The sequence below is a fragment of the Elephantulus edwardii genome, unplaced genomic scaffold (genome assembly GCF_000299155.1).
Source record: "Elephantulus edwardii isolate Elephantulus edwardi_28Jun2011 unplaced genomic scaffold, EleEdw1.0 scaffold00096, whole genome shotgun sequence".
Lineage (NCBI taxonomy): Eukaryota > Metazoa > Chordata > Mammalia > Macroscelidea > Macroscelididae > Elephantulus > Elephantulus edwardii.
In genome coordinates, this window is record NW_006399846.1 from 1,365,851 (window position 1) to 1,377,260 (window position 11,410).

Here is an 11,410-nt window from a genome sequence, read left to right on the forward strand (position 1 = left end):
CTGCGCCGCCGCGCCAAGCATGCAGGTGAGTGCGGGGGACCCCCACGCCCCCAACCGAGGGAATCCAGCCCTGCCCTTCCCCACTCCGCGCCCTTCGTCTCCCGCGCCTCCGAGCGCGCACCCTCGCCTAGGCTCCAGCCTTCGCTCTCCTGTGCGCCTTCCCCACAGTGGTCTCCATCCCTCCGCTGGTCCCGACTCCATCCTGCCCTCCCTCCCTGGTGCAGCGGTCACGGTCCCCGCGGCTGCCTCCATCCTGCCCGGGGCTCAGCCTGCCTCCTCCTGTGCAGCCTTCTGCCCCCGACCCCCCTTCGGTTCTTGGAGCTCCCTCCCTCGGAGTCCCTGTGCCGACCTCCTCTCTTCCTCGTCCCGTCCTTCCCTTCCCCCCAAACGTCTTCCAGCACTACCCGGCCTGTGGGAGGGGTGGGGTGGGGGCTACTCTGGGAATGGGGCCGTTCCCCCTCTCCGGTGCTCCCGCCCCACCCTTCCCCCCACCCTTCAGCTCGTCTCCTGCGCACAACAGGTCGGTGAGAATCGAAGAGAAGGTGGGGGTGGCGTGCCAACCTGGGGACTGCGGGCTTCCTGGAGGGGGTGGCCAAAGAGGGTGCGGGGCCCAGATTGGAGCTGACGTTAGTGAGGAGGATGCACAAGGCCAAGGGGCAAGTGAGACTTGGGGTCAGCTGGCCACCGATGTCCGCGTGAGTCCTTCTTCGCTTCACTGGTTCGCTCTAACACTCCTCCCTCTAGCTTCAGCCCCTTTCCTCCGTCTCTCCCATCTTCCCAACAAGCCCTCCGGCCTTATCTCCATATCCCTTTAAATATGAAGAAACAATTTACAACTCCTCCATCTTTGTTACTCTTATTTTCTAGCCCCCAGTCCCCTTCTTGGCTCATTTTGTCCTCCTTTCTAATGTCTCCTTTTCCATTTTCTTTTACCCCATCCTTGGTCTTCTCTGCCCCGTTTCCCAGTCCCGTCCACCCTCCCCACTTCTCCTTTGGACTGGACTCTTCTTTCCTTCTCCACCTGCCCCTTCTCCTTTTCTTCCTCTCCTCTGTGCCTAGTCTTCACCTCTTTTATTTCCCCTCCCTGACCTTTTCTCCCTTCTGCACCCCCAGTCTTCCCTTCTCTGGACTTCCTTCTCTCCTCTTCGCTTTTCCAGTCCAATCTCCTTCATGACAGATTCTGTGCCCTCACCCTCTATGCTATGACCTCTCATCTTAACCTTTCTCCTCTCTTCCCACTCTTACCCAACCCTCTCTCTTCCAATCCTTGACCCTCTTCACACCTCTGCTCACTGCCCACTCCCTCATTCAATTTTCCCAGCCATTCTTGTTATTTTCTTCTATCCTCAGTATGCTTTTAGACCCTGAATCCAGAGAACACAGGGTGTCATAGCTTCACTTGGTCTGGGGAGCCTGGTTCCCCTTCAGCTCTGAGAATATGCCCTTTCTCTTTCAAAATCAATGGTCTCAATTGTCCCAAGACAGTTTGCCCAGGAGAGTTACATTTGTGGGAGGTGGCCTCTTCCTAACTCTACACCTCCTTTCAGAGGGCACCTATACACTTGGATGATTAAACATTCTGTAGTTTTTTCCTCCCTCCTACCCACCTCCCTCTCTTTCCTCCCCTTCTGAAAGATTCTGGCTCCTGGGGCCCATCATAAGGGAAATGCCTCAGACTACAAGTGGAATAGGCACACTGCCCCTTCTCTCTCTCTCTCTCTCTCTCTCTCTCTCACACACACACACACACACCACACACACACACACACACACACACACACACACTCTTTCAGATTGACTTCCCCTTCCCTCCCCCATCCCCTCAACTCCCTCCCTAGCGGTAGGTGCTCAAGGAATCACAAGGTTCTTGACTCTAAATTAAGCTCTAAGAAAAGAAGCTTGAAGCTGCAGGCAGAGGAAGTGAGAAGGAAGGAAGCTGGAGAAGGGAGAGTAGACCCTGGGATGAGGAGGTAACAGGGACCCGGGAAGTTGTAGCTAGAGGCTGGGGGCTGCACAGGGAATTATTCTGGAGGTTTATTCCCCAAAGGGCACTAAAAAGCTGTAGATCCACGGCTGGTAGCTAGACAATCTATAGGGAAGACATTGGGGTAGAATTGCTGTGTGATAGAGTTGGGGGATGTAAGCAGGGAAGGGTTGCTATGTGACTGTCCCTTTCCCCCCCCCTCCAGTAAAGGCTGAAAATCTGGGTCACAGCTAAGGAAGACTAAGGAAGACCTCAGACATGAAATCCAGGATGTGGTAAGTCTGGCACAGCACAAGGGAACTTGGAGACCACTTTCCTGGACTCCTGGCCCTTTCCTTCCTGGCTCACTGTTGTTTTATCCTTCGGGTTAGACCCTAGGAAAATAGGAAATCAGGCCAGAATTTGCTCATGGCCCATCGGTTTTTGCATGAAAATTAGATGAGAAGACTGATACACCAGACCTCTGACATGAGCCTACCCTGCCCACACCCAAGCCCTGAGTGAGCCTGTGTCTCTTACTTTCTCTCCCCTTTTGCAGGCCGGCACTGCTGCTGTCCCACCTCCTCCCTCTCTGGCCAATGCTGTTGCTGCCCCTCCTGCTGCCTGCCCAGGGCTCCTCCTCCTCCCCTAGAACCCCACCGGCTCCAGCCCGCCCCCCATGTGCCCGAGGAGGCCCCTCAGCTCCACGCCATGTATGTGTGTGGGAACGGGCACCCCCACCAAGCAGATCTCCTCGGGTCCCAAGATCACGCCGGCAGATTTTGCCAGGCACTGCACCCCCTGCCACCCCATCAGGTTTTGAGGAAGGGCCACCCTCTTCCCAGTACCCTTGGGCTATTGTGTGGGGCCCTACGGTATCTCGAGAGGATGGAGGGGATCCCAATTCTGCCAATCCTGGATTTCTGCCTCTGGACTATGGTTTTGTAGCCCCCCATGGGCTGGCTACCCCCCACCCGAACTCAGATTCCATGCGGGGTGATGGAGATGGGCTCATCCTTGGAGAAGCACCTGCTACCCTTCGGCCATTCCTGTTTGGGGGCCGTGGGGAAGGTGAGTTGAGAAAAGGTCATGGACACATGAGGGGTGCAAAAGTTCCCTAAAGGGGCAAAACTAGGGGCCTTGTCTGTTAGCTTCTTCAATAAATGTACCAGGCACTATGCTGGGCACAGGATGCAGAAACGAAGATGCTCTTTGAGCCCTCAAGGAGTTCATGTCTGTTGGAGAAGAAAGATGTGCATGAACTCAGAAGGGAGCAAAATTAATGCTACAATAGAAGCAGGCGTGAATAACATGTCTTAAGGAAAGTGAGCAATTACTTCTTCCTGACAATCATGAAACCTGCAAGGATTTGACATTTGCATTGGACCTTGTTCCAGCAGGAACGTTGTGGATTAAAGGGAGTCAGGGTGAAGTCTCAGGGTGAAGTCTTGTGGAGGGAAGGGTGATAAGGTTGGTGGTTTAGGGTGGGTCAGGATTCGTCATGCTTTCTGACCTTCCCCACCAACTCTAGCTCCTACCACTTCCCTAAAATTTTCTCCCCACACAACCAGGTGTGGACCCCCAGCTCTATGTCACAATTACCATCTCCATCATCATTGTTCTTGTGGCCACGGGCATCATCTTCAAGTTCTGGTAAGCTGCTGAGAGGCTGGCGGATGGGAAGTGGATCTTTTAAAATGGGCTGGAAGGAGGGAGGAAGGAAGGGCAGCAACTTTGCTGGGGGCAGTGAGATGAGAAGACAAGACCTAGGGGAAAAGCAAGGTGCACTGGTGACATAATGTGTAACATGTTGAGCTGTTAACTGGAACACTGGTGATTCTAATCCACCAGCAGCTCTGCAGGGGCAGCCTCCTTCCATTAAGATTTACACCCTTGGACCACCGAGTCAGAAACAACTGGACAGTGGATTTGGATTGGGGAGAAGGACAGAAAGGATTTTGGGGGAAAGTGCAGTGAGAAATCATGGTAGAGTCCTTCTCCTGGGGAAATAGAAAGATAATGGAAGAAATGAGGAATTACGGACACAAGGGGCTTTAGAAGGAGCTTTTGCAGTGGTTAAGAGCTTGACTGTTAACTAAAGGTCGGCGGTTCAGACCTGCCAGCAGCTCCTTGGGAGAGAGCTGTGCATTCTGTTTCTGTAAAGCTTACACTACAACCTTGGAAACACAATGAGGCAGTTCTGCTTCACCCTCCAGGGTCTCTAAGATGTGAAATTGACTTGAATGGGTTTTAGGCTGGAAGCTTTGGTAGGTATCCTTTGTCCCCGTTGCCTCCTAGACAGAAAACCACATCTTGTCTTAGTGCTGCCGAAAGAGGAAGGAGAAAATCTAGCATTTTGCACACAGTGGGTCCCCCAGTCCTTCATACTTTACTGAGAGAATTATTAGACTTAGTTCTCCAGCTCATTCACTGACTTTGAACTAGAATTGAACCTGCCAGACACCTGCTGAGGAGGGACATGGCTCTTCTGGGTGTGCAATGGGGAGGAGCAGATCCTGGGAGCCCCTGTGTGTTAGTGGGAAGACGATGCACATTCTGTGGATCTAGATCAGGCTCAAGCTTGGAGGATGGGTCTGGGAGCAGGGAGACCCGTGACGTCCCTGTGAATAGGGGAAATGGTTTTATGGGGACACAGTTCCAGGAGATTTAGGATGGGGAACTGTTGGAGGCCAGGTTTCTCTGCTAGGAGATGTTGGGAGTCTTTAAAGAACACTGGGGTGACCAGGGTTACAGACCATGGTAGGGGTATCTGAGTGTGTGAGAACCTTTTTCCTTCTGCTGCCCCAGCTGGGACCGCAGCCAGAAGCGGCGCAGGCCCTCAGGGCAGCAAGGTGCCCTGAGGCAGGAAGAAAGCCAGCAGCCTCTGACTGACCTGTCCCCGGCTGGAGTCACTGTGCTGGGGGCCTTCGGGGACTCGCCTACCCCCACCCCTGACCATGAGGAGCCCCGAGGGGGACCCCGACCTGGGATGCCCCAGCCCAAGGGGGCTCCAGCCTTCCAGTTGAACCGGTGAGGGCAGGGGCCAGAGATTGGGAGGGAGAGGTGGGAAGACAACTTAGATCTCCTGAGCTGTGGTGGGGGGTGCTCCTGGGATGGATGGGGAAAGAGCAGGCCTAGCCCTCCCACAGGCCCTGGCCCTCTCAGGGGGCTAGACTGACTCCTCTCTGGGGAACTCTTTCCTTCCCTACTTGTTCTGGATCTGTGTCCTAGTCTCAAACTGCCCTTTAACTATCGTTCAACCCTCTTAACCCCCATTCCCTTTTCTTTGCCTTGGACTCCTCTTTGATTCTGACCTACCCCTTGGTCCCTGACTGTTCCCTTTCCCTCTTCCTCTCAGGATTCCCCTGGTGAATCTGTGATGTCCCCCAATGCTGGGGTACCGCCAAGCAGGAGGCCAAGGGGCTGTCATACCCATCACCCCACTGAGGGTGGGGCAGCTGTGGGGAGCAGGGACCACAGGTGCTTCTGCCTTTGTCCTTGCATACCCTCTGTGGAACACTCCCTGGCCCCGGGGGGGGGGGAATCCTACCTGCTCACCCTCCTGTAGGTGGGGCCTCATGTATTGGTGGCTTTGGTCCCCCATTCCCACCCTTGCACACTCACATGGAAGCCTTGCACACTTCACCTCCACCCTCACAGGCCATGTATGACTGGTCTTCTATACCCTCTCCCTGTCAACACCTATCCCCTCCGCTGGTCTCTCACATTCTCCCTCTTGTCTCACATGTCTCACCCTTTCTCTTCCCCCTCATTCCATATTCAGCTCGATCACTTAGTGGTCTATGGTTCACATGTCCCTCTCTCTTCATTTCTTGGCCCAATGTTGTAGTGTTGTGTATAGTTCTCACCTTCTCCTTCATGAACACCCACTGGTCTAGTTTTTGTGGTCCCTGCATGCTGCCCCATATGTGGGTGGGAGATGGTTAGAGGATCCTCAGCCGTCATCTGCATTGGTCCCATCCCACTCCATGTCACGTGCTTCACCGTCCCCTCACTCCCCTTTAGGAGTGTTCTCATTATCCTGTGGGCTTCCCCCATGGGAACAGGGGTAGTGAAACCCCCAACTTCTCCCATACTCCCACTGCTGAAATTCTGTTGTCTGAGAGATGGGTTTTGGGGAACCATCTGCTGCACTACAGGAGAAAGGGGCTCCCCTTTGCCCTTCCCTTCCTCCTAAGTCACCTGTGTTTGTCTGTGTCCTGACCATCTGTGTGTGCGTCACTTGCTGGAGTTCAGAGCCCCCTGAGCCGGTCCTCCACTCCTCAGCCTCTCTTAGGGCCCCCCTAATTCCACCTTGGTTGCCAGGGACTGGAGCCAGCTGGTTCAAGGCCATTGGGAGCTCTGCCTCCAAATCTGTTACTCCCCTTCATGGGCTCTCTTCATCCCTTCTCCCCCTGTCCCCTTGTCTTTTCCCCATTTCCTTCTCCTCAGGTTCAAATCTACTTCTCACACTGTCTCTCCACCTTCCGTCCTTCTTTCCCTCTTACCTGGCTCCTATGCTGTGATATATATTTTTGTATTATCTCTTTCTTCTTCTTGTGGTGATAATCTTGAATTCTTGTGGGATGTAAGTTTCAAAATTTTCAAATAAAGCCTTTGCAAGATACATGAGTCCCTCAGTTCTGATTTTATGACCCCTGTAGCGAGGAGAGGGAATGGACAGCCAGAAGGGTAGGAAAGAAGGATGAGGTGGGGGACTCAGCTGCTCAGCCCCACAGATCTAATTCAACCGAGCCAGCTCCAGTCATAAGCTGGGAATCAGGGGGCTTTAATTTGGAATAGGATATAAGGAAGAAAGGAAGGAGAAAGATGAGAAACTGACAAGGAACAGTTCTGAGGATGAGCAGCCAGTGAAAGAGAGTGGAATAGTAGCTTGCTTGTTACTTGCCAGGGAAGGTCAAGAGAGACCATGAGAAAGGAGACAAAGGAACAAAGAAAATTATGGAGAAGGGCAGGCAGTGGAGCAAGTAAGAAGAGGAAGAAAGGAGAGAAGATCACACAGATGGAGGGTGAAGGGGAAATGAGAAGGGGAAAGTGGAGCAATGGCAAAAACATGAGAGGGAGCGGGAGCCACAGGAGAGAGGCTGCCTGCTTTGTTTATTTTCAGCTTTCCTGCCTAACCTGCACACACCCACACCTGCCCCCTGAAAGCTGTGCAGCATTGGAGGTCCTGTGGTGAACTCTCCCTGGCTTCCTCTGCCCTTCTTCTCTGAGAAAGGGCTGCACTGCTGGATTATGAGGGTGGCATCAAGGGGCATCTTCAGAGGAGGGAGCACAGGCTGCCCAACTGGGATCGGTCACCTCTGAGTCCCTGATTCTAGGTTTGCCTCCTGTATCAGCTCTACAAAAGCCCACACATGAGCCACTCAGCTGTTGCTAGGCTCTGTTGCCATAGTAACTACCCAGGTCCCATTCCCCACCCCCACTCTGTGCCCCACTTGCTCCCTGGAAATAGGGTAGCCCTAGGGGAAATGTAAGATAGTGTGGTGTGTAAGAGGGCTTTCTGGATTACCCAGAGCTGCATAGGCCTCTGTATCTTTGAAGTTAGAGTTAGGGATGTCTGTGTTGGTAGGTGTGTGTTTTGGGTGTCTGGAAGCTTTACTGCATTCTGAGGGGAGTGTGGCTGAGTCCATGCAGCACAAAACTGTGAGTATGGGGAGGAGGGAGTGTGTTTCTCAGGACTGGAGCAGTGTGTGCTTGCAGGGTGTCAGACTCCTTAAGAAAGGGATAGACTGCTACAGAGGAAAGCAGCAGAGTGGGGCCCTGGGAATGATAAATACAAGCAAACGCAAACGTGTGAGGAAAACAAACTTCTAAGAAGGGGGCTTGAATCAACATCGTGGGGCCTGAAGAAATCCCAGCCAGCAGCAGTGGCAGCCACAGCCCTGGTGGAAAAGAAAGTAGGGTGGCACCTGAGGGTGAGGCAGAGGTGCTGATGAAATGCAGTGGGACACCTGAGGGTGCGGCAGAGGTGCTGATGGCATGCGGTGAGGAACTGGAAGGAGGGACTCACGGAGGATGGAAGAGGAAGTCTCATTAACCTTTCCTTTCCCCACAGGAATCTAGTCCTTGTCAGCTGAGACTGGCAGGAGGTTAGGAAGAAGGGCATTACCACAGCCAAGGAAGGTGCGCAAGAGCACATCGGGGCACGCGGGGCTCTATCACCTTCAGCAACTGTCAGAGGGACAGTGTGACCCTGCAGCTCATACATATGCAAAAGGCACACATGAAGGCCCCTAATGAAGAGCGAATTAATTACTGCCTGATTAGACTGCTGTTTCTCTAAATTTAAATAAATTAAAATATACCAACAAGATTCTGGAAGATCTTCACCTGTTCCCTCTCCCTAACTGCCCTCCTTCACCAGGGCAAGTCAGATGGCAGGGGAAACAGGAGAAAGGAGGCCATCTTGGTCTCCTAGTTGTCCTAAAGAAATGATCTCCAACTAGATTACATTGTCACACTAATGATAAAGATTCCTGAAGTCCTAAATGTTATTTTGTCCTTGGAGTTGAAAGGGAGCTCTGGTGGTCTAGTCTGTAGGGAGTTTTGTTGCTAACCCAAAGGCTGAACTTCTTTGGCAGTTCAAATCCACCAGGGCTCTGCAGGAGAAAGACAGGCGATCTCCTTCCATGGGATTTACAGCCTTGGAAACCCAGTGGAGGATCAGCTGTGTGTTCTATCGACAGTATCCTTCCATGCAATTATAGCTTTGAAAACCCGGTAGAGGGAGCTCTGGTGGCCTAGTGGCAAGCAGCTGCACTGCAATCTCAGAAGTACGTGAGGGACAATCTCCTGTACCAGTCCGATCCCATTTGACGGTACACACACAAAAAAAATAATAACATTTAAAAAAAAAGTATTAGAAAAAAGAAAACCCAGTGGAGGGTCAATTCTGACTGGGCAGTAATGAGTCTTGAGTGAGGTGTTTGGGAATTGTTTTGTTTTGGTGGAACTGAATGGGGGCTATAGGGCCTTGGGAAGACCTCAGAAGGCTTTAAGTGGTTAAGCAGAGTGTCACTGATTAACCAAGACCAAGAACATACGATAGCTATATTGCTTTCTTGGGAATCAGAAGGTTCTTGCGAGGCTACACATCACAGGCACCACTGGGACCTTCTGGGCTGTGCATCAGATGACTCAACCAAACTTCTCTTTAAACATTTTTTACCATGGTAGCTCAGACCAAACCAGGGAATGGGGAAGCCCCCAGAAGGAGGGATCTCCCAGGCAGAGCTCAGGGTGTGGAAGTGATTCAAGATAAAAACAGTGTGCCAGCTGGAGAACCCCAGGCTAAAATTAACAGTCCTCCTCCCCCTACGCCCCACATTTATCCCTAAAGCTTTTCTCTAAGGAGTTCAAAGCACTTAAATGTTTCTTGTAATGAGGGTTAGAGCAGGGCTGACAGATGGAGACACTGAGGCCCAGGGAGTACCAGTTAATGTCAATAGAAGAAAGAGCACTTAGAGTGATCATCACTATTCTGCTCTCACTCTGCCATTCCAGCTCCCAAAGTCAAGGTTTGTCAGAATCAGTAATCTCTAACTCTTGCAGCAATTCAACGTTAGTCACATCTGAGCCCTTAAGACTCTTCTCATCCTGCCAACCTTTGTTGCTCAGTTAATAGACTGTGCTGAGTCAAAAATGTGATACACTTTTTAAAAAAAGGTGTGTTGCTAACCTAATGGCTACACCTCTCTAGCAGTTCAAATCCAATAGTGCTTCCACAGGACAAAGGTGGGTAATCTCATGCCTCAAGAACCTGCTGGATAAGGGTGGGGAAGGGGCTGTATAAAGATGAAAGAACTTCTTTTCCAAAGGAAAAAAGCGAACTGGGGGGGGAGGGCGGACAGGGTGTAACAATGAATGAATGGAAATTTTAAAAAAAGAATATGTTCAAACCTGTTAATACCAAATGAAGTATACATTTTCTCAAAAAACAACAAAACAACCTGCTGGAGGGTCAGCAGTAAGATGGTTCAAGTTTTGACAGCAATGAGTTTGGTCTAAGAAGCCAAGTGTTTCTCCAGTTGTTGTTGTTGTATACCATCTGATGGGTTTTCAGAGGCAGTTAAACACATGGGAGGAGCCTGCCCATCTTTTTCCTACAGAGCAGCTGGTGCATTTGAATTGTGTGCCTTTGAGATTGCAGCAACTCCCTACAGACTACACTACCAGAGCTCCCTCTGTAACGATTACAGCCAAGAATATCCTCATCAAAAATCATGTACTCAGCCAAGTACTGTAAAGGATATGATGGTATGAGATATAGTTTTTCAAGGAACTGACAATGTTGTTGTGGAGTTACATATATAGCACAGTTGAGATTGGACTAACAAGTGTATACTGTTAAGTCTGCTGCTTTCAAGTTGTTTCCAAGTGATAGCAACGCTGCAGGACAAGTATGTAAGCAGAAACAGACTGCCTTCCCCACCCCCTCCCTGGGAGTGGCTGGTGGGCTCAAACTATCAACCTTTTGGTTAACAACTAAATTCTTTAACCAATGCGCCACCAGACTATAAGTGTTGTGGATACTGGAGAAACAGATCATTATGTTACAATAGGGGAAGGCTTCTTGAAAGAGATCATATTAAGTGTTTGTAAAGAATTGTAGTTTTGTTCATTCATGTCAGCCTGTGAAAATACAGCGGTGAACAATTCAGTCTTGCCTTCATGGAGTAAACAAATAATATAAGAGCAAGTATTGATGAGTGCTATTAGGTGCCATTGAATCAACTATGACTCACAGCAACACTTAATGAACAGATCTGAAACTTTTCCTATTCTGCACCATCCTCAAGATCTCTGGGATGCTCTAGTCCATTGTTATAGTTGCTATGTCAATCCATCTTATTGAGAATCTTCCTTTCTTTCTCTGGCCCTCCACCCTTCCCAGTATGCGATCTTACCAGGATTGGTCCTTCCTGACTACATGCCTAAAGTATGTAATGAAAGGTCACCTGGAAGCTAGGCACCATTCTGCACAGACACACCCTTGGGAAACATTCCAGTGCTGCAGCCAGTCAGAAGAGAGCCCGACCACCGACTCCATTCTGCTTAACACTAGCCACGAAGCAATTCACTTAAAGGGTCCTGGGCAGTGCCATACATGGAAAGGGGCAGAGGTCATCTGATTAATGTCCTCTACAGGGAGCTGACCACCAAATAGATCAATTTACATACCACATATCCCCTGCACACCCCCCTCATCCCAACCTCCACCCCCACACATAAAACCTTTGTTGTAACTTTCCCTAGTGACTGCCCATTCCTACTGCCTCTCTCTGGCATGGGTTTGCGGAATCCACCAGAGAGCTGATAACAAATTCCTTTGTTTTACTTCATCTGGTTCTCTGCCTTTTTACCTCACATGTAAGACAAAGTTTTACCATCTTTGCCTCTAAGGAATAATCTGGTTGCACTTCC

General features: G+C 50.8%; 1 protein-coding gene across 1 annotated transcript; it reads left to right on the forward strand.

Moving 5' to 3' along the window:
* The first annotated feature begins 7 nt into the window (after window positions 1-7).
* On the forward strand, window positions 8-5,528 carry PIANP (PILR alpha associated neural protein). The gene is made up of 6 exons (XM_006891267.1): window positions 8-25; window positions 2,190-2,259; window positions 2,523-3,034; window positions 3,535-3,616; window positions 4,772-4,993; window positions 5,322-5,528. The coding sequence occupies exons 2-6, from the start codon at window positions 2,243-2,245 to the stop codon at window positions 5,341-5,343; spliced, it is 855 nt and encodes a 284-aa protein (XP_006891329.1). The 5' UTR covers window positions 8-25; window positions 2,190-2,242; the 3' UTR covers window positions 5,344-5,528.
* Window positions 5,529-11,410: the final 5,882 nt, after the last annotated feature.

Coding starts and splice junctions, on each gene's coding strand:
- PIANP (XM_006891267.1), top strand. Junction 3,035..3,534: donor GTTTGGGGGCCGTGGGGAAG/GTGAGTTGAGAA, acceptor CCACACAACCAG/GTGTGGACCCCCAGCTCTAT. Junction 3,617..4,771: donor GGCATCATCTTCAAGTTCTG/GTAAGCTGCTGA, acceptor CTGCTGCCCCAG/CTGGGACCGCAGCCAGAAGC.